General features: G+C 44.8%; 2 protein-coding genes across 2 annotated transcripts; both read left to right on the plus strand.

Moving 5' to 3' along the window:
* Window positions 1-8,127: 8,127 nt before the first annotated feature.
* On the plus strand, window positions 8,128-9,081 carry LOC122212133 (olfactory receptor 6P1). The gene has a single exon (XM_042925831.1). It carries the CDS (start codon window positions 8,128-8,130, stop codon window positions 9,079-9,081), a length of 954 nt encoding a protein of 317 aa, XP_042781765.1.
* Window positions 9,082-18,302: 9,221 nt separating this feature from the next.
* Window positions 18,303-19,280, plus strand: LOC122212350 (olfactory receptor 6Y1). The gene has a single exon (XM_042926220.1). The coding sequence runs from the start codon at window positions 18,303-18,305 to the stop codon at window positions 19,278-19,280; it is 978 nt and encodes a 325-aa protein (XP_042782154.1).
* Window positions 19,281-21,354: the final 2,074 nt, after the last annotated feature.

A 21,354-nucleotide genomic window follows, 5' to 3' on the forward strand; every position in this document is an offset into this window, starting at 1 on the left:
CCAGGGTAACAAGTGTTGATGACGTCATTGGACCCACAGGAACTCTTATACATTCCCGGTAAGGGTATCCATGGGCTCAGTCACTTCAGAGAACAGTCTGGTATTACAGACTTACTTTGGAGAAATCCATATACTTTGGAGAACTCCATCTACTGTTCTAGTCTCAGGTAGCAAAGAAAACAATAGACTAAAGGTGGGAATTATTCAAATATTCACCAATATAGACAAATTATAGTACGTATATCCATACAAAGTATTAGCCTGCAGTGATAAATTGCATTAAAGCAAATAACTATAGCCACATGGTTCCGTGTACCTGAAATATGCATACTCCTTTTCCTTGAGACTGTATCTTTCTTTGACGATCTAAAACAGGTCACCACCCAAGGCTTTTGTCTCTGGCCTAATTTCTCATTAGCTTTTGTGAAATTTTTGTACTACGGAAGTCCCTTGATAGAAAGCATTAAGATGTTCTCTCTTGTCAATAAGAAATAGAACAATATTATAATATAATCAATCAATGAAGAACTAAAATAAGAGATTGGTGGCTTCCGTTCTCAACCTGAACGTGAAAAGTGTCCATTTGTTTCTTCTATACATTTTACGAATTTCCTCTGTTCAAGGCACTGCACTTGGCTATGCAGAAAACAAAAACACAAAGGAAATGTGCTTTTTCTTTCTCCCGTCGCTAAACTCGCATTCTTCTTGTGGAAAGGCCAGGCAGCTATGATATGATGTGGATTTGAGTTTTCACGGAGTTCTGTGGGAGCACCAAGTACACACATCACACAAGATGACTAACTAGATGGTGTCAGCCATATTGTGGGCCATTGTTCCCAGACAAGACCTCTCTGCCTCAATGTCCCCGCATCACGGAAGAAGCCCCTGAGAAACATGGGAAAGAGCCAGGCAGGAGGAGTCCTGGGGGTCAGAACAAATCTCCGACACTGGCCTCTGGAGCTGTCCCTTCAAAGGAGCCCGTATTTGTTACAATTCTGTGGAGCCTTGTTTGTTTCCAGGCAGCTTGAAAACAGTAGAGCAATCGGGAGCCTGAAAGCTGGGCGAGGTCAGGAAAAGGACAAAGAAAACGGGGTGACTTGGACCCCACAACAGAAGCCGTATTTTGAGGATGGCGGAGCCAATCCCCCCACCGTGGCTCGTACAACCTTGTGAAGCCGAACTGCCCAGCCAACCCTGCTGATCACAGCTGCCGGTCACTGTGCTGTTATATGAGAGAGAAATAAAATTCTATCTTATTTAAGCCATTTTAATTTGGAACTTTCGGTAGTCGAAACTGTAGCCACATGATATCGTTAATATAATTGAGCTTTGACAAAATGCCTAACGAAGTGCCCACTATATAGTAAGTGCTCTCTACATGGCAACTGGGTATTTTTTCCCTGATCCATAGGAAAAAGTGTGAGAGCATCTCATTCTGTTTCTTTTCACTACGAAAAGTACGTTCTCTGGTTTTTCCTCACCCCTCCCCTTTCTGAAACTGTCTGGCCTCTTACCCTCCAGAACTGTCTGCCTGTGATTCCTTTCTTGGCCCGGTTTTTGGCCTCTTTCCTTCTTTGGTCTGCCAGCGGCCATTCCTCAAGCATTTCTGTTCATCTTCCTTTCTTTCTCTAGATTCTGTTCCTCCGGTTAAATCTATCAAATGTATTTCTATCATATTTATGACTGCCTTTTATTAGTTCCAGGTTTATACTCTAAAGACAGATGTAAAGACAGCATTTCTGTCTAAAGACACTATTTCTAATATTGCCGCATATACCAGCCTTTTAGAAAGAGAGACCTCCTTTCATATGCTAAAGAGGACTCGTAAGATGCCAGGGGGCTTGCAATTGTCAAGCTAAGGTTGTTTTCCCTCTAGGGAGGCATTAACATTAAGACCAGAGGGGGGTCCTGGAGAAATGTTATACTCTGTATTTGCCTCAAGTATTTGTCAATGGGCTGCATGCAGGTCCTAAAGAAATTTAATTTTACCTGCCATTTCCTTCTTGCCTTTGTTCCCCACAACACTATGGAAGGGAGGGTGATGTTGGGGCTCCAGGAAACTGAGTCTGTAGGTTTCTGGAGATTCCACTGTTGATAAGATTGCCTTTTCCTTGTAACTTACAAAGACATTTGCAAGCTGATGGAGACTCCTATCCCTCATGACTGTGATCTCTATCAGTTAGCCACTTGTTTTCTTTCCTTTCCTTTGTTCTCGGACACTGGGAGTGTCTGAGAAATGTCACGTATATCCCACCTGGAGTGCTGGTGTTTGCAGATGTCAGCTCACCTTCTGCTCCCTCGTTACTTACAGCATCATCTGCTATTTAATTTTTTTTTTTAACATTCATTCATTTTTGAGAGACAGAGACAGTGTGAGCAGGGGAGGGGCAGAGAGAGAGGGAGACACAGAATCTGAAGCAGGCTCCAGGCTCTGAGCTGTCAGCACAGAGCCCCACGTGGGGCTCGAACCCACAGACTGGGAGATCATGCCCTGAGCCGAAGTGGGACGCCCAACCGACTGAGCCCCCCCCCCCAGGTGCCCCCAGCATCATCTACTCTTTTGCAAAGTACTGTTGTTTGTAACCCTATTGATTTGCAGGGAAAAGTGGGAAATACTGCAGTGTGCTCCCTTCCCAATATCGCATCCTGAACAGAAGGCCCCTTGACCTCTGCTGGAACATTTCCAGTGAGGTAACCTGTCCCTTTGTGACAGCTCCAGTAGGCAGAGAGGCTCAGGAGCTGCCTGGGCATGAAAGGCAGGCCGGAACCCAGAGTTGTGGGACAAGGAAAACCCCTCATTTTCAGAAGCAGATACGGATTTGAGCCCAGAATCCAGCATCTGAGATGACTCCCCTGCATGGCCTTAGTCCCACCGTCTGGCGGTCTCCCCTGTGCCCTCTTCTAGCCCAGTGCTATTCACAAAGGGGCATAAAAACGGACGAGCGGGGAAAGTTTCTTCCCCCATTGGAGCCTACGGATTTACGGACCAGAGACGAAGCGTCTCTTCCTCGCACATTAACAGACAAGTGATACTGAGGTAGAGGTTGTTAGAGTTTGACAAATTCTCCAAAAAAAAAAAAAAATAGCCTCCAAAAAAGAGTCAATTCATTTGTCTGTAGCTTTCTTACTTTATTGTTCTATTTCCTCCATGGAATTTTAAACTTGAATTATCATTGTATCCACTGTTTAGACAGACAGCCTCCTTAGCTCCCCTGAGAATAGGGGCAGTACGTGGGTAAACTCAAGAACTTTATTCTGCTTGCCTCCAGGGCTCTTGTCTCCAGACGTCCCTCTTTCACTGTATCATGTATGGCCTCTGACTGACTTGGACCCAGTCTTGTTGGGGAGACTCAGGTCGCCATGACAATGTGTCCTAAGGGGCTATGTCCCCAATGATGAGGTGGATAAGGGCTGGTTACGGCTGCCCCCATCTGCTTCAGGGCTCACCTGCCAAGCCTCTGTCCTGTCACACCACAGAAGACGCAGGGACCAGCTTTACTGACTCTGGGGCTGACTGCACCTGTCCAGAAGCAACATGTAACCAGCCCGACAAACATCCAAAGAAAGAGCAGATGAATGGATGCAGAGGTCAGGCAAGCAAGGAGCTAGGCAAACCTCCGTGAGAAATTTTTGCCTCATCCAGGTTAGAGGTGCGGGATCCTCCGTTCATTTCCTATGGCTTCCAGATCCCTCACAATCCTGAAAATCTCTGCATTTTCTCCAGTTGTTCCATTGGCTTACCATCTGAAAAAAGAAGTGTAGCCACGCAAACATCTCATATTGAGTCCACTGCTGTTTGAATCATACCCAAATGTTTATGGTTATGGAGTTGATGCCCGAGAAGGTCATTTAAAATGTTCACAAGTATAAGGAATGTTACTCAGTTCCATTAAAGTGACATGCTAGGGCTCTGTGGATGTGTTGGAAAGGACAGGAAACTGTGTCTGGAAACGGGGAATCCTGAGAGCAGAGGCTGACGGGAGGACAGGTGGGGGACCTGTCTCGAATGTTTGGAGAGTAGTCCTCTCCTTACCCTACAGCAGGACCAAATCTGTAGCTACCATATTCCGTCCAGAGCTTCCCAGCCCAAGTTCAAATGATGCTTAGAAACTATTGTTTGAATTTGACTGCTCGAGCACAGATGAGGCAACACAAACCTCTGTGTTTGCCCAATTGAGTCCCTCTGGCCGCACCAGTGGACAGTCACTTAGACCCAGGGGGCGTGTGCGGGACGGTGACTCAGTCTGCTGCCGTATCTCCATGGCCAGATTTTCTGGGTATATCCTGTCCCAGCTCCACAATTTCCTAGATCTGTGATCTTGAAGGAAAAAAAACAAATCTCTCATCTCTCTGTGCCATCTATCAATGGGGACAAAGATGCTTGCACTCACTGGGACTGTTGGGGGGACTCAGCCAGCACACGGAAAGTTCTCAATGCCTTGCACATCCTATCAGTTTTGTTATCTCTTGTCTACGAGTCATGTGGACACAGACTGAGACAGTAATTACGATTCCAGACGGAAGTCAGCTTTTGATTCACCAAATTCTTTACTAAGTGAGTTATGGTTATTCAATCTGTGATAATCCAGTGGATTTCAAGGAAAACAGAAGAAAGAATTTTCTCTAAAAATGGGAGATGGCTGTGTGCAGGGCCCTGGCCGATGGTTTGTGTGGCTCCCTAGGGGGGGCCACTGGGGACCAGGCAGGTGCCAGTCTGGCTCCACGTATATAGCACCGAGGAGGTGGTGGGGGGGGGGGGTAGCCAGGAGTCCAGACAGTGATGCTGGTATAAATAGCCAGTGGGGTTGTCCCAGTGACGTCTGCATGGTTTTAAGCCCACAGACCTCTGGGATCACTAACGTATTTTAAAATAATAAGTATGTTTCACACTGTGGGCAGATCCTTCTCACACAGATCATGTCTTTGATTGTCACACAGCCTAGCAGAGTCAGGATGGCCGATGTCACCAGCAGGAGATACCAGCATCCCTGTTGGATAGATCAGAAAGCAGGTTGAGCCTTCTACCTCTGAAACAGAGAAGCATCAATTTCCCAAGCTCCTAAACTATTACTTTATTTATCTACTAACTCATTCGATAGAGATTTATTTGTATCTTTTATATGCCAAGTACTGGACTTAATGAGGGTAGAGAAACCAGTGAGAGTTTCTGCTCTTGAGGAAGGAGAATCCAGGTAAATGCAAAACGAGCCCAATCTGTTAGTAGATCTGGTCATAGATTTGTAGTCTCAATAGAAGTGAGGGACTCCTGGACAAAGTCTTCACAGGATAACTGATGTGAATGGTGTCTACTCATGTGCAAAAGACCAGAGGTAGAGCACACAGGTGTCTTAAAGGGCTCTGGCTTACCTGGAGGGGGTGACAGGTGCTGGATGAGGGAGGGGACGTAGAAGGGATCAGAGGAGCAAAGGGAAGATGAATGTACAACGTCACCCAGTTCTGAGAAGATCGATGGGTAACGAGCTAATCTTGGTTCTAAGGGGAAATGCAATGGAATCCTCCTAGAGATCTTCCTCATTAGTTATTTTCTGGAAGCTCTGCTCTCAAGTGAGAAGGGCGTGTTTAAAGAACTTATCGCTGTGAACGTTGAAATTTCGGGCTCATCTGTCCCGTTCTGTCTTCATGGTAGAATGCTGCCCTGACCTCATGAAAACATGGAGATAGCAGCAGAGGAGGACAGTTGTTCCAAGACTCACCACAGGGACAAGACATAGCCCAGAAGTTAGAGGAAAAGGGGTGGGCAGGTAAGGGAACAAACGACACAGGAGATCAGTGCACACAGCACACGGGTAACTCAGAGCTACCTGAGAAAGCTGAGTGTCCAGAGTCAGAAGCCGTCAATGTAGAACAGCCTCCTCGGAACGGGAAGGCAGGTTTGGAGCAGGGAACAGAAAGGTGGGGTCCTGCAGGGATGAGGGGCCAGAGTTGCTCTGGCTGCAGGAGAAAGTCCTTGGCAACAGCAGGCCGGTCTGCGGAGCAAAGAGCATTTTGTTTCCATCCTGGAAACCAGGATGATGGAAGTGATATTGAGGAGTGGGCAGGAGCTAGGGTCTGGGCACCTCTGGGGGCAAGAGGCACAACTTGCGGGCTTGCGTTGGAACCAGCAGACAGCTCAGGGCTGCAGAGCAAGTCTGGCCTCAAACATACTTGAAACCAGTGTATTTTTCAGCCTGCCCCCCGCTCTGCACCCCATTTCTAACCGCTTCTTTCCCCGGACCCTCAGGTGCTGCAGCTAGAAAGAACTCTAGTTTGTATTCAGTGTGTGTACGTTACAAAATACATATCCAAACGGAGTAGATGATTCAAGGTCATACAGACCAAGGCTGGAACTCAGTCCACTGATATTTTAGGGTTCTAGGCACAGCCCTGTCTACTGAGAAGAGAGGGTGAGGACAGTTTCCTTTTCAGACTCTCTGTCATTGCTCAGTCTAGGGCAGCATCTAATGCCCTTGACTTGGCTCTCGGGCATTTCCAGCCACCCCGTTTGAGTTCTCCCCATCCTCTATTACATTTAGCCCCAGGGCTGCTGCCCTTCCTTCCTGTCCTGCTCCCCTCCCCTCCCCCCTACTTGCTGCCAGTCCTCTGCAAACTTGCTCTCAGAAAAGTCTCTGACGCATGAAGTCCGCTTCCCAAACCCAGGTTTATGTCCGGGAGGGTACAAAAAGGCTTTCCAAGATCCAGGTAGGAATCGTTCGTTCTAAAGGGATCAGACCCTGGTTCTCAACAGTCTTATCAGATCTTTTTAGAATTAGTCCACTAGTCAAAGTACTTTTTTCTCCTTTCCCACTCTCCTTTTCAAACCCTCTGTGCAAGGCGAGGCAGGGCCCACTCACTGTGCCAAAGTGTCGCACGGGGAAGTTAGTGCAGGTGCCAGCGTCCCCGCGGGGAGACGGAGCGACCTGTCCTGGGCCACACGGCCTTTTCAAAGTCTGCCGTTTCCAGCCTGTTCCTTTCAGCACAACTGAATGGATGCTGACTCAGTTGTCAGCTAATAGATCAATAAAAATCATTTCGATGAGAGATGACTGTGCAGTTTCTGGCACATAACTAATAGAAAGTGCACATAATTTAGCGTTATTGCTACAACAAAGCAGCTTCCATTCCCCGAGCTGCGGTGTGTCAATGCCATTTATTTCTGGGAACTAGCTTCCTCAGTGTTTATCTCTCCCAAATAAAAATAAGAAACAGTGGATGCTGAAACCACTCTCATTCTGATGATAAGTAGTCTTCACGGATGCACACAAGAATTGAGAACAAGGGCAGTACGTGTTATAAAACCATACGCAAAAAAAACAACATTGTAAAATTTGTCTTGTATTTTTTTATTGCTTTGGTGAAATGTATGCTGATTACCAAATAAAATCTAATAGAAAGTCTTTTCAAAACACAGCCTCAAAAGTACAGGAAACCCCAAAACATGCAGATAGATACAGAGAAATCAATAAAAGGCTTGTAATTATAAAAATACATTACAATACTTTGAATTATGAGTTCAGTGAGACAATGTAAAATGTCCATAGTTTAAAGACACATGTGCTTATATAATTTTTGAAACAGGTATTGGTGGGTATCATAGCACCAATATTTAGATTTCACTGAACATATAAAAGAGTGACATAGGAATCTCATTTAAAACGTCAGTACTCACACGCAGTGAAAATTAGATTCCAGGCAACTATTTAAATGCATGACCAAAAGTACATGTCAAGTTTACACTATGCAAGCTAATGTATTGTTATTTTATTTTATTTATTTTATTTTATTTATTTTATTATTTTATTTTATTTATTTTATTATTTTGTTTATTTTATTTTATTATTAATTTTATTTTATTAATTTTATTTCATTAATTTTATTATTTTATTTATTCCATTGTATTTCATTTTATTTTGTTTTATTTATTTTATTTTATTTTATTTATTTTATTTTATTTTATTTTTTAATTTATTTTATTTTATTATTTTATTTATTTCATTTTATTTATTTTATTTTATTATTTTATTTTATTTATTTCATTTTATTTCATTTTGGGTTTTTTTTTTTTTGTGGTTGGGAATGGCTTTCTCGTTCTTCCTGTTCTTTTTTCAGGTGGTCACGTGGACAGAGACGATGGGAAATTGGAGCAGAGGCCACATAGCGGAGTTTGTGTTGGTGGGCTTCCCTACCTCTCCGCCCCTCCAGTGCCTCCTCTTTGTCCTCTTCCTGGCAATTTACCTGTTGACATTGTTGGAGAACGCACTCATCGTTTCCACAGTCTGGCTCACGCCAAGCCTTCACCGCCCGATGTACTTTTTCCTTGGCCATCTCTCCTTCCTGGAGCTGTGGTACGTCAATGTCACAGTTCCCCGGCTTTTGGGAGCATTTCTTACCCAGGAGCGTAGAGTCTCCTACGTAGGCTGCATGACTCAGCTCTACTTCTTTATTGCCCTAGCCTGCACCGAATGTGTCCTGCTGGCCGTCATGGCCTATGACCGCTACCTGGCCATCTGTGAGCCCCTCCGTTATCCTAGTCTCATGCCATCCAGCCTGGCCATTCGCCTCGCTGCTTCCTCTTGGGGTAGTGGCTTCTTGAGCTCCATGATGAAGCTTCTTTTCATTTCCCGGCTGTCCTACTGTGGACCCAACGTCATCAACCACTTTTTCTGCGATATCTCCCCACTACTCAACCTCACCTGCTCTGACAAAGAGCACGCAGAACTAGTAGACTTCCTCTTGGCCCTGGTGATGATTCTGCTCCCTCTGTTGGCCGTGGTTTCATCATATGCTGCCATAATGGCTGCCCTCCTCAGGATTCCTACTGCCCAGGGACGTCGCAAAGCCTTCTCCACCTGTGCCTCTCACCTGGCAGTGGTTGTTATCTACTACTCTTCCACCCTCTTCACCTATGCACGGCCCCAGGCCATGTCCACCTTCAACCACAACAAGGTCATCTCTGTGCTCTATACAGTCATTGTACCGTTCCTCAATCCAGCCATCTACTGCCTGAGGAACAAGGAGGTGAAGGATGCTCTCAGGAAGTCGGTCCTGGGCAGATGCCACTATCCGAGGGATGTCCCAGATTGATGTGCAGCAGAACCTAGGAGGCAAGAAGAAACAAGGTGGCAATGATACCACCTGAAAGAATCATAGAAATAGGCTCAAAGGGAACATAAATATCAATTAGTACACAGTTTGGCTAAATAGTGTCTGGGAATCTCCCGATATAAACAAAAATTTGTGAACCATTGATCTTGTACGGGGTTTCCATACTAAGTTTGGATTGGCTGCAGAAGAGTCTCCTGGGGGCTGTTAAAATGCAAATTCCCCAAAAAGAAAATCTGTAGAGGGTCCGACAGGGCATGTCTAGGTTGCAACTCGGCCATGCATCACTTTCAACTTCCTAGGAACTCTTGTTTCATAGCCAGTTTGAAGTTCCCAACCCTAGATCAAAGCCTTTTATTTTATAACTGAGAAAGTAGAAGAAAGGGGATTTACTGGTGGATATGTCAAAGTGATGGGGGCTGTATTGCAGCAATGTCAGAGATCAAAATTCTCCAACCCTGCTCCCAATAAGAAATCACCAAAGTACCATGATACCCCAAGAACTGAAAGTCATGTCACCTACCTGAACAATATTCTGTGCCTCTCCCAGTCTTCCACCCACTGCAAGTCAAGGAAGAGGAAAACGTAGTGCTGGTATTCACCTATGTGTGCACCAAAGAACATGGCCAAATATTCATCTGAATCTCCCTTCTTTGACTCCAGTGGGTTACCAAGCTGGTTGACCTAATGAGGGTTGATTCAGTAGTAAGTGAAAATGCCTTAGAAAGCGTTTATATAGATTGGTCCCAGAATCTTCTCCAGCACTATGGGCAGCTTCTGTTTTAATTAGTTGGTGCCTGGGTTATACCAGTTGTGAAATATTTTAAGTTTTGTTTCTGGGGCAAATGATGCAAGAACAGAAAATGCCTTTTTTTCCTTAAACCCATGTTAGTTAACATACACTGTCGTATTGGTTTCAGGAGTAGAATTTAATGACTCATCACTTACATACAACACCCCGTGCTCATCCCATCAAGTGCCCTCCTTAATGCCCGTCACCCATTTAGCCCATGCCCCCCACCCACCTCCCCTCCGGCAACCCTCAGTCTGTTCTCTGTATTTAAGAGTCTCTTACGGTTTGCCTTCCTCTCTGTTTTTGGAGACAAAATAAAAGAATGAGAGGTGGGATGCAGGTGTCTCTAGAATGAGTGAGATGTCTCAGATTCAAAGGCTGAATTATAAACATTCTTCCAAGTTCCTCTGAGTTCTGGGAACTTGCTTGAATTGCTTAGGGAGATTTTCGCAGCCCGACTTAAGGCTACTTTCTGCACCTTTGAACCGTGTTCTGTGTTTCTTTAGTTGTAGGATTTTGTAGACACATAATCAAGAAAGTGCTGTTGAGCAAATAGTCAGAAACACAAATTGTCACGACGGACGCATTAGCTTATTCTGAACTAGGCTTTGGGGAAGAAACAAAAACGATTTTGTATTAAAGAAAACTATGGGGTCAATAATCATTTTAGGTTTTCCAGGGTGTAAAAGGAAACAACAGCGACAACAAAAAGAGCCAAGGCATTTGACGCTTTTAAAAGTATAAGTTGCTTGATGTTTATAAAATTTCTAAATAGTCTTTTAAAGAACCGTCTCTGAGACTGTCTCTGTGTACCCTCCCCTCAGTGTATTCCCTTTTCCTTTCCTGGAGTTATGGAAGGCATGGCCTTTTACTGTGAGAATTCTGCTCCCCGAGCCAAGAAATGTCACTAGTTTCACTCCAGTGAGTCCCTGTTGTAATGAAAACACTGTCACCTACCTCATGTGCTTGCTGTGAACATTACATAAACAATGTATGTGTGAGTAAAGTGTTAAAATCTTTTCTCTTGAAAGATAAATTTTGCTGTGGATTCACTTCCTTTTCCTCCCCAGCTTTATCGAAGTAGAACAGATGGATAAAACTCTAAGGTACGTAAAGTGTACCACGTGACGATCTGAGACGCATGTGAACATACACTGTGAAAGCGTTCACCTTTGCTTAACTCTCCAGCTCCGGACTCTTGGAAGCCTGATAAATGCTATTAGGCAACACTGCTTGGGGTACAAACGGCCCCTGATGAGTAAAAGTCCTCTGGACCGGAGAATAATGCGAGTATTCTAAGTATCTGGGGAGAAGTCACAGCTTCAGGCTACTTCTGTAACTTGGCACGCCTTTTGCTGGGAGCCCTGGAAGCCAAGGATGCCAGGGACCTGTTAGAAGAGATGATGGCTCTTTGGGGACTTCAGGGGCCCAAGTCGAGGGGGACCCTGTGCCCTTGTGTGTGAATCTCATGTCCTCCCTCCTGCCCTGTGACTTTGAATCCCAGAGACCAGCTCCTTGTCTGTTTTCAGCACCCCTTCCACAGACGAGAAATTCCCGAAGCTGCCGTGCTGGGATGTTGTGTCTCTGTCCTATATTTCTCTAGGGGAAACTGATGCCAAGTGTGTCCTTTGGGGGGGTGTGGGTTGGATTATTTGGTGATTCCTAAGATCTTTGGGCATATAATAGCTAATCACGTAAATAGTCAATAAATGCGAAGCCCCGTCTTTATTATCATTTTGTCAAAAATAATATGACTATGGGCTTCTAACCAATGTGCTGTTCTACTAACCACGCCTCAAACTCACTCTTATGCAAATTGAGATTGGAGGACTGACCGGGGTCCCTAGAACGTACGTGGAAAGCTGGGCTCTGATCATCCTTCGTAATCATGTGGAGAAGGTGCTATGTTAACCAGAAAGTCTAGCGTTTCCACTGATCCGACCTAAAACTATTACAGCACGCCAGCGTGCCATTGAGTAGACTCAGTGAGGTTCACGCTCCTTTTAAACGTGATCAGGATGGGGGCATCTGGGTGGCTTAGTCGGTTGACCGACTGACTCTTGATTTGGGGTCAGATCATGATCTCATTGTGAGTTCAAGCCCCATGTCGGGTTCTGGGCTGACAGCACAGACCCTGCTTGGAATTCATTCTCTCTCTGTCTCTCTCTCTGTCTCTGTCTCTGTCTCTGTATCTCTCTCTCTCTCCTCTTTCTCTCTCTCAAAATAAATAAAAAATAAACATTAAAAATTTTTTAAATGATCAGAATGTATCTTAACTCTTTTTTTGGATGTTAACATAGAACATAAATGTCCCCCTGGGATTTTAGTCTTGGATTTTGGGCTTGATCCTGACCCTCTGGGTATCTACATAGTACCGAGGGAGGAGCTAGAGAATGTCAGCTGGTACAAATGCCACCATTAGGGCCCTTGTCATATCACACTCTTTCCCGGCGGGGGCAGTAGCCCTCCTAATTTGTTTTTCCTCTCGTGTGAGAGGTTCCCACAGTGTGTTCATTGGTGTAGATAGCTCACTTTTCTTCGCTGCGACAACCCATCTTTTTCAAGCTGAAAATATGCCCAGCCCCGGCCATAAATCCACATCTCTGCGTCACATGTTTGATTCGTCAGCTTTTCTTGTATCTGGCTGGGAGTGGTCGTATATCTCGTTTTTGTCCAATAAACGGAAGTAGAAGTCTGCTGGAGAGGATCTCCTTTTCAGAGAAAGATGTAGCTGCCACTGGTGTTTCCGCTTTCCTTCTGTTGAACTTGGCTTTGATGCCCGGAGCTCCAGCAGCCGTCCATGAGGTAACAGACATGAGGAGGGAAGTTCAGCACTGAGGCTGGAGGCGCAGAAATGCATAAAAATCGTGGGTCTTCGATAGCATGCTTGAGAAGTTGAACCAACACGAGCAAATACCTACACCCATGTTTATTTTTTATCGAATGATAAAAATTAATTCCCATTTGTTGGAGGCCCTGTAATCTGTGCTTCCTTCTTATTTTCAACCTAATATGCTTGCTGTAATACATTTACCTAACTTTTGCCTTGCATCGTTTTAGAATTTTCAGACGGTTTTTAGTTTTAGGGCCTCTTAAGTTTGTCAAATGAAATCTATTTTTGTACGTTGCCAGAGAAAGATCAGGACCCACCGACCGCCTCCTGCCAAAGCTCCTATTTTGCCATTCCGGGAAACGGAAGAGTCACTATCCCTTTAAAGCTGTAATTCACAGGTTAGCCAGAGAGAGGCTGGTTATTTCTCAGACGCTACACCTGCAATTCAAAAACCTCCTGCAAGCCAGTCTTGTATTCTCTTATTTTGTCATACTTTCTTTTGTTTCATTTATTTATTTTTTTTTAGGTTATGAACATGTACTCAGTGGAGCCCACTTTTCACCAGAGAGGCACAACAGAAGGGAAGTAAGGAAGGAGCATGTGTTCAAGTCAATTATGATCCTTTAAGTACAATTAATTCATTTTAAAACAGGGGTACCATTCGTCACGATTAACTAAGAAGGTCCTTGCATTTAAAAAGGAAACATAAATTATGTGATTTTTTTACTCATAAAACGCCACATAGAAAGCACAAAATGTGATTATCTGCCTCAAATTTTTAAATAACTTGAGAGGAAATGGGAAACCCACAATTTTCAGAAATAATTATAAACACAAAGAAAAGGGGCGCCTGGGTGGCTCAGTCGGTTAAGCGGCCGACTTCAGCTCAGGTCACGATCTCGCGGTCCGTGAGTTCGAGCCCCGCGTCGGGCTCTGGGCTGATGGCTCAGGGCCTGGAGCCTGCTTCCGATTCTGTGTCTCTCTCTCTCTCTCTGCCCCTCCCCCGTTCATGCTCTGTCTCTCTCTGTCTCAAAAATAAATTTAAAAAAAGTTAAAAAAATTAAAAAAATAAATAAATAAATACAAAGAAAAATGTGAGTTTTCCCGGTAACTTTAACTTCTACATTTAAAAATTACTCTATCTCTCCTTACCCAAGCTAAGTGCGTATTGATCCGGAATATTTTTCCAGACTCAGACATATTACAATTTGTAAGCTCTGCCCTTTTTCTCACTCAGCTCAGAGCTGTAGTCTCTGCCCGTTTGTTCAATAAGGTCCTTAAATTAACTGTGTTCTTTTCTTCCGTGACAAGAAAGAGTCAAGAGTGAACTTAGAATTCCATTTTTGCTTTAAGTGCTCAGCGTTTTAACTACCGCTTTTTTCCTTTGTACCAAGGAATGATTGTAAACAGTTATCACCAAAAAAAGATGGCATTTTGTTTTACTAACTTCTGGGTTACCATCATACCAAAGGTAATGTTACCATCGCCTTTTAAAGATGAGGAGTGCAGTACTTAGAGAGACTTGGGAGTTTATTTGCCTCACAGAGCTACCCAGGAACAATAAAAACTCATGTTTTTCTTTTTTTTTTTTTCTTGAATATATTTGACATATAACATTGTCAAATTGATAGCAATTTATTTATCCGACTTATGGTGTACAATGTGTTACTTTGACACGTTTATGCATGGCAATATAATTGTCTTTGTAGCTGTGTCGAGCACATTACATACATACAGAACCATATTGCTGTCTATATTCATCATACAGTGCATTGAAAACTATGGCTTTTTTGTTTTCCGTTCCAAGTGTATATCCTTAAACACCCTCAGTTCTATTTCTTCATTCTCCACTCCTTGGTAACAACCATTTTGTAATCTGCCTTTTATGACTTGGACTTTTTTTTTAAGATTCCACATATAAGTGCTCGTCTTTCTCTGCCTCCTCTCACTTAGCATAAGGTACTCAAGGTCCATCCACGTTTTCTCAAATGGCGGGATTCCCTCCTTTCTCACAGCTGACTCCCGCTGTGCATACCCACCACCTCTTTCTTACCTGCTCATCCATTGATGGGCATTCGGGCTGTTTTTGTGTCTTGACTCCTGTGAATAATCCTGTCATGAACACGAGGGTATATATCTCTTTGAAATACATGTATCTTTTGTATCTACTGAGTTACTGACACATGAGAGTCGTGTAGATGTATAGAGCTGACACTTGTGTGCACAACATCTAAGGGTGTTTGGGGTTTGTATACGGGTGTGTGCACATGCTTGGGTCCCCGAATAAGAGCGGGCAAATGCCATTCTGATTTTCTGCTGAATGGCTTTGGTTATAGCGCTCTCTTCCCCCAGAGGATCTTATTATTTGTGAGACCATTCCTCAGAAAGAGAAGAGCCCGCACACACACATTTTTCCCTCACCTTCCTCTGCCCCAGAGTCTGGCAGGGAGGAAAGCAGTGTGCTCCAAGCCTAAGGTCCCTCTTGTGTCATTTACCTTGCCAGCTCTTCCCTTAGTATTCCCCTGGGGTCCCCTTGGGCCCTGGAAAGGCCAAATACATTCCTGAGGGCAGTATCTGTGGGGAGGTCCCCTGTGGGTGGGAGTTGGTACCTGCCCCTCCAGTAGCTTGGAGACAGGCAGAGAACAAATAGCTCATTCTGTGCCCATCTTCAAGCTGAGCAGAGATACACCCAGGCTGGCCCAACACCTCTTCGAGCTTAAGGACACCGCCTTCCTCCTCTTGGTCTACATGACCTCTCCTCTTTCCTCGGTTCAAAGTGGCCATGCCTGACAAGGCTGGGAGAAGAGCCATAAGTTACATCACTGAGACAATGGTGGGTTGAAAAGACTCTCAGGTATTTCCAGGGGATGGTTGAACATCATTTTCATTTAAATCACTGATTCTTGGGAGCTTTCATTTTATTGATATTTTAAAATAGTTTGTCTTCTTTGAGCTTACTATGGGAAGTGTAGCTACAGGGCATAGTTGGGGAGTGAACTTAGGACATATATAGATTAATTTCACTGCAAAATATTTCTTTTTGAGAGAGAGAGAGAGAGAGAGAAGCAGGGGAGGGGAAGAGAAAGAGGGAGAGGAAGAACCCCAAGCAGGCTCCATGCTGTCAGTGCAGAGCCTGATGTGACACTGGGACCCACAAACCGTGAGATGGTGGCCTGAGCTGAAGTCAAACACTTAACTTACTGAGCCACCCAGGCGCCCTCCTAATTCTTAGTCTTAAATTCCATGGGCCACATTGATTTCCAGCTTCAGGTCTGAGGCATGCCTTCTGAGAAGGACAGTGTCTGTTGCTGAAATCCTGAAAATATATTGCATTGTCGCAGTGCTGGGGGGCACTGAGGAGGAGGGGGACATGTTCCAGGAAGAAAGGACTTCTGGGTGTGATTCCCTCCTTACATATTTCTGGAATATAAAAACGCACGAGGGAATGAACCCAAGCACACAGCTGTGGAGACTGGTGTCTTGTTATTGTGAAGGAAGTGCCTCCCAAATGGAAATGCTACCCCCCCTCCTCCAGTAGCTGAAGACATGTCGATGTCATGTGTCCATTGGCAGGGACAGAGGTGCTGAGGAAAAGCCCGGCTGGAGGGGGTGTCTAAGCTGTTCATTAATGGGTTTCAGGTTGGTTGGACTTTCAGACTCAGAGAAGAGAGGAAAGCTGCTGAGGGAGCTTGGGGCTCACAGACCTTGCCTTTTTTTCAAGTTCCACCAACCCCCCACTGCCTCCTGAATCTTAGGCCACAGCACACAGGGACCTTGCATTGGGTGTGTGTGTGTGTGTGTGTGTGTGTGTAGCTTAAAGGCTGAGTTCCAACAAACAAACAAAATTGTCGAATTGGCACTATTAGACCTTATTTGTTTTTTTTTGTTTATCTGCGTCTGTGTTCTTCTCTAACATGGATATCTAAGAGGTGGCTGTTCTGCCTTCCTTTAGGGTCCTAAAGCGAAGTCTGAGCAGCAAGAGGGAAGTGGATGGGGTGGGCGGCCATTTTCCAGCTGTCACCCTAGGACCATTTCCTCAGGAAAAGCAGAGCCTCCCCTGGCTGCACCCCTATGTCCTACGCATGGGCAAGGTTGTTGAGAAAAGGAGAGTAGGGGGGACAGGCTCTGGAGAGATGCAAAAGGGAGGAATCAAGCTGTAGGTCACAGAGAAAGTCTGGGAAGGGTAAGGCACTCAGCATGGGAGGTTCAGAGTGATTCTCAGACGGCTGGTTGGAGACTGTACCCTGGGCGGGAATGCAGAAGGCTCAGTGATGGCAGAAGGCATCTGGGTCCTCCATTTTTTCTGGTATTATTTTCAAGCAACTTGTGCCTCCTTTACTCTAATACCCCTGGAAAGGTCCTACAGTCCCCTCCTTTCTCATTAACAATGGCTGTTGTTTAAGGGTGCCTGGGTGGCTCAGTTGGCTGAGTGTCTGACTCTAGATTTCAGCTTAGGTTATGGTCCCAATGTCATGGAATCGAGTCCCACATTGAGCTCTTTACTGGGTGTGGAGTCTGCTTGAGATTCTCTGTCCCTCTTCCCCTCTCCCTGCTCATGCTTGTGCTCTCTCTTTCTCTCTAAAATAATAATAATAATATTTAATAATAATAATAATAATAATACACAATGGCTGTTGTTTCCACCATGTAGATCTGTGTTGACTTTGTTGGCAGGGTTTTGGGAGAATTTAGCAGTGTATCCTGGAAAGGTCACAGCAAATGTCCATAGGAATTTAATTTAAAATCTAAAGTTCATTAGATGTTTACAGATGTGGTGAAATTATATTATATCCACCTTAGAAACAAAAGAACTAACATTCTGAACATTAAGTAGTAAGCTCACTTACGTGGAGTTAGACGAAAGTGGGATGTGATGTCCTTTTCCTAAACTCCTAATCCAGCACTGCATACAATGGATCGGATCAAAGAAAACATTATCTTTTAGGTTACCCATTCGATTTTGTTCTCCAAGAAGCTGGCAAACATTCATATCAGGTTTGCTATTAACCCCGTGTGTTTGCTCAAATATTGCTTCATTCAAGATTTACAACCTTGTTAAATAGGAAACAAACACACAAACAGAAGAATTCTTTCCGTACAGATAAGTGGAGTCAGAAGACTTGTCTGGAAGTTATGCCAATTATGCCTGGGGCGGGGGGGTGGGGGGGGTGGGCAGCCCGCGGTGAATACCTGAGTTTCTGGCTTCTTTACATACATAGCAGATGGGATTTCTTGCTTATGGTGAAGGGGTGATAGGAAGGCCATCCTCCTATGACCAACAGGGAAATACTGGAAAGGCACAGAATTAATTTGGAGTCAGAAGTTTCCAATTTCACTTGTGTGTACCTTGGACGAGTTATCTCTCTTGGCTTAAGTTGACAAAAATTAAAATATAAGCTCCCCAAAATACATGATGGCTCAAAAGTTCTGGTTCTGATCATAATTTAGGACAAAGTAAGGTATAAAGGCAGGAGAACTTCTCTTGTGATGACTTTGCTGCTGGGGGGTCTATCATTGGTGGTTGGCTCATGCTCAGGAAGTGGAAAAATCTGATTCTGTCTGTGCCCACAGCCAGTTATGATCACCAAAGTTCTGGAAGCAGGTAACCACACAGCAACCATACATTTCATTCTTCTGGGATTTCCAACACGGCCAGCCTTCCAGCTTTTCCTGTTCTTCGTGTTCCTGGCAACCTACCTACTGACTCTGCTGGAGAACGCTCTCATCATCCTGGCCATTTGCGGTGACAGACAACTGCACAAGCCCATGTACTTCTTTCTGAGCCACCTCTCCTTCCTGGAGATGTGGTATGTCACTGTCATCAGCCCCAAGATGCTGGTGGACTTCCTCAGCCATGACAAGACCATTTCCTTCAATGGCTGCATGACTCAACTTTACTTCTTTGTGACCTTTGTCTGCGCAGAGTACCTCCTCCTCGCTGTTATGGCCTTTGACCGCCACGTAGCCATTTGTAAGCCACTACGCTACCCAGTTATCGTGACCAACCAGCTCTGTGGTACCCTGGCGGGGGGATGCTGGCTCTGTGGACTCACAACTGCCACGATTAAGATGGTTTTCATAGCCCGACTCCACTACTGTGGCAAACCTCACATCAACCATTATTTCTGCGATATTTCTCCGCTCTTCAGCATCCCCTGCGAAGACCCCTCGCAGGCAGAGCGAGTAGACTTCTTTCTGGCCCTCGTGGTTATTGCCATCCCCCTTTGTGTGGTCGTGGCGTCTTATGCCACCATTCTCAGTGCCATCCTCAGGATCCCTTCTTCACACGGCCGCCAAAAGGCGTTTTCCACCTGTGCCTCTCACCTGACTGTTGTCATTCTCTTCTATTCCACAACCCTTTTCACCTATGCCCGCCCCAAACTCATGTACACCTACAGTTCCAACAAAGTGGTATCCGTGCTCTACACGGTCATCGTCCCCCTCCTCAACCCCATCATCTACTGTCTGAGGAACCGGGAAGTAAAGGCAGCCCTCAAGAAGACCGTACTGTGCAAAGGAAGTCGTTCCAGAGGGGATGTGGCTTTGAGCAATTAAACGCTTATAGACTCCCTTCAGGCCTGAGTCAGGAGGCGATGGTTCCACATCCACACCCCACACTCTGGCCCTTGCTTATCTATCCATATCCAGTACCTTAGCCCTGCTCCCCTGTGTGTGCGTGTGTGCGTGTGTAGACGCAAACGTGGCTAAAGAACCATATTCGCAAGCGGCAGCCTCTACCTCTAGCTCAGCAGACCGGTTTTAGACATTTCCCCAAACCTCCTTGAAACGAGGGCGGATTTTTCTCTCCCACTAAGATACAAACCCCACGAGAGGACAGATGCGTCTGTCACACAGTAGGTGCTTACTACATACTGTTGCAAGGGTCGCTGAATAAATACATTGAGCGAAAACACTGAAGACGAAGAGGGCAATTGTGAATACGGGTTGATGGCCTCTGTTCCACCTGGTCATTGGCATTTCTTTTTCTTCCTCGCTCCTCTCTGTTCTGCCTTTCCTCTTACAGACTCATAGGTGTGCTCACTCTCTGCCCTCCTCCTTCCCGTCCTCCTTCCCTCCTCGCTCCCTCTCCCCACCCCCTATTTTTCCACAGAGACGCTGGCATGCGTTCACCCAAATAAAGTCACCACCTCATCTTACCTGACTCGTTTGCTGATTCAAGAGCACAAAGCCAATGAGCGGCCCAAGCTTTGTGAAGACCTCAGCAAAACTTTAGGAGGCATACCTTGCGTTTTCAAGATGTTAAGCATTAAAAACCAAAAGCTTTTCTGTATTTCCGGAGCACGGATTTTAGTAGCAATTACTTTTCACTTCTTATTTTACGGTTAGCTTTTTTAGAATCAGCTTTGTGGGGCACCTGGGTGGCTCAGTCGGTTGAGCGACCGGCTTCGGCTCAGGTCATGATCTCAGGGTTGGTGAGCTCAAGCCCCGCATCGGGCTCTGTGCCGACAGCTCGGAGCCTGGAGCCTGCTTCGGATTCTGTGTCTCCCTGTCTCTCTCCCCTTCCCCCACTCATGCTCTGTCTCTCTCTGCCTCAGAAATAAATAAACATTAAAAAAATAAAATAATAAAATAAAATCAGCTTTGTAAAGTATAATTCTATTCAATAAATTTCACCTTATTTTTATTTTTTATTTTTTCTTAAAGTTTATCCAATAGAGAGAGGGAGGGAGAGAGAGAGAGAGAGAGAGAGAGAGAGAGAGAATGCAGGAGGGATACAGAGAGAGAGGGAGAGAGAGAAAATCCCAAGCAGGCTCCACACCATCAACACAGAGCCTGATGCAGGGCTTGAACCCTCGAACCTGAGATCGTGTATGAGATAATGAGATCTCATGACCTGAGATCATGACCTGAGCCAAAACCAAGTGACCTGAGATCATGACCTGAGCCAAAACCAAGTGTCAGACACTTAACTGACTGAGTCACTCCTAAATTAGGCACCCCTCAATTTCACCTTTTTAAATCGTACTGAATTTTGGAAAAGTGGGCAAGTTGTCAAACAACAACAATCACTAGATAGAACATTTCTGTCATCCCCCAAAGTTCCCTTGCGCCTTTTTTCATTAAATCTCCTGCTCATACCCCCAGACCTAGCTACTGGGGAGTGGTAAATTTTTTGTCACTTTTGCTTTGCCTTTTCTAGAAATTCACATAAATAGAATCATACAATCTGTGGTCTTTTGTGTCAGACTCACTTATCATAATGCCTTTAAGTTTCTCAAAAATTTTTTTCATTGAAGTATAATTAACATACAGTTTTAAATCAGTTTCTTTTTTTCCATTATATTGCTTTTATTTTTTTTAAATATGAAAATTATTGTCAAATTGGTCTCCATACAACACCCAGTGCTCATCCCAAAAGGTGCCCTCCTAAGTGCCCATCACCCACCCTCCCCTTCCTCCCACCCCCATCAACCCTCAGTTTGTTCTCAGTTTTTAAGAGTCTCTTAGGCTTTTAAATCAGTTTCAAGTGTGCAGTAGAGAGACTCAACAATTCTATGCATTACTCAGTGCTCATCATGATAAGTGGACTCTTTGTTTTAAGCCTTTTTTTTTTAAGTTTTATCTATTTATGTTGAGAGAGAGAGAGAGGGCACAACCACCTTCAGCC

Source organism: Panthera leo, chromosome F3, assembly GCF_018350215.1.
Source record: "Panthera leo isolate Ple1 chromosome F3, P.leo_Ple1_pat1.1, whole genome shotgun sequence".
In the NCBI taxonomy this organism is placed as follows: Eukaryota; Metazoa; Chordata; class Mammalia; order Carnivora; family Felidae; genus Panthera; species Panthera leo.

Coding starts and splice junctions, on each gene's coding strand:
- LOC122212350 (XM_042926220.1), top strand. CDS start 18,303: ATGATCACCAAAGTTCTGGAAGCAGGTAACCACACAGCAACCATACAT.
- LOC122212133 (XM_042925831.1), top strand. CDS start 8,128: ATGGGAAATTGGAGCAGAGGCCACATAGCGGAGTTTGTGTTGGTGGGC.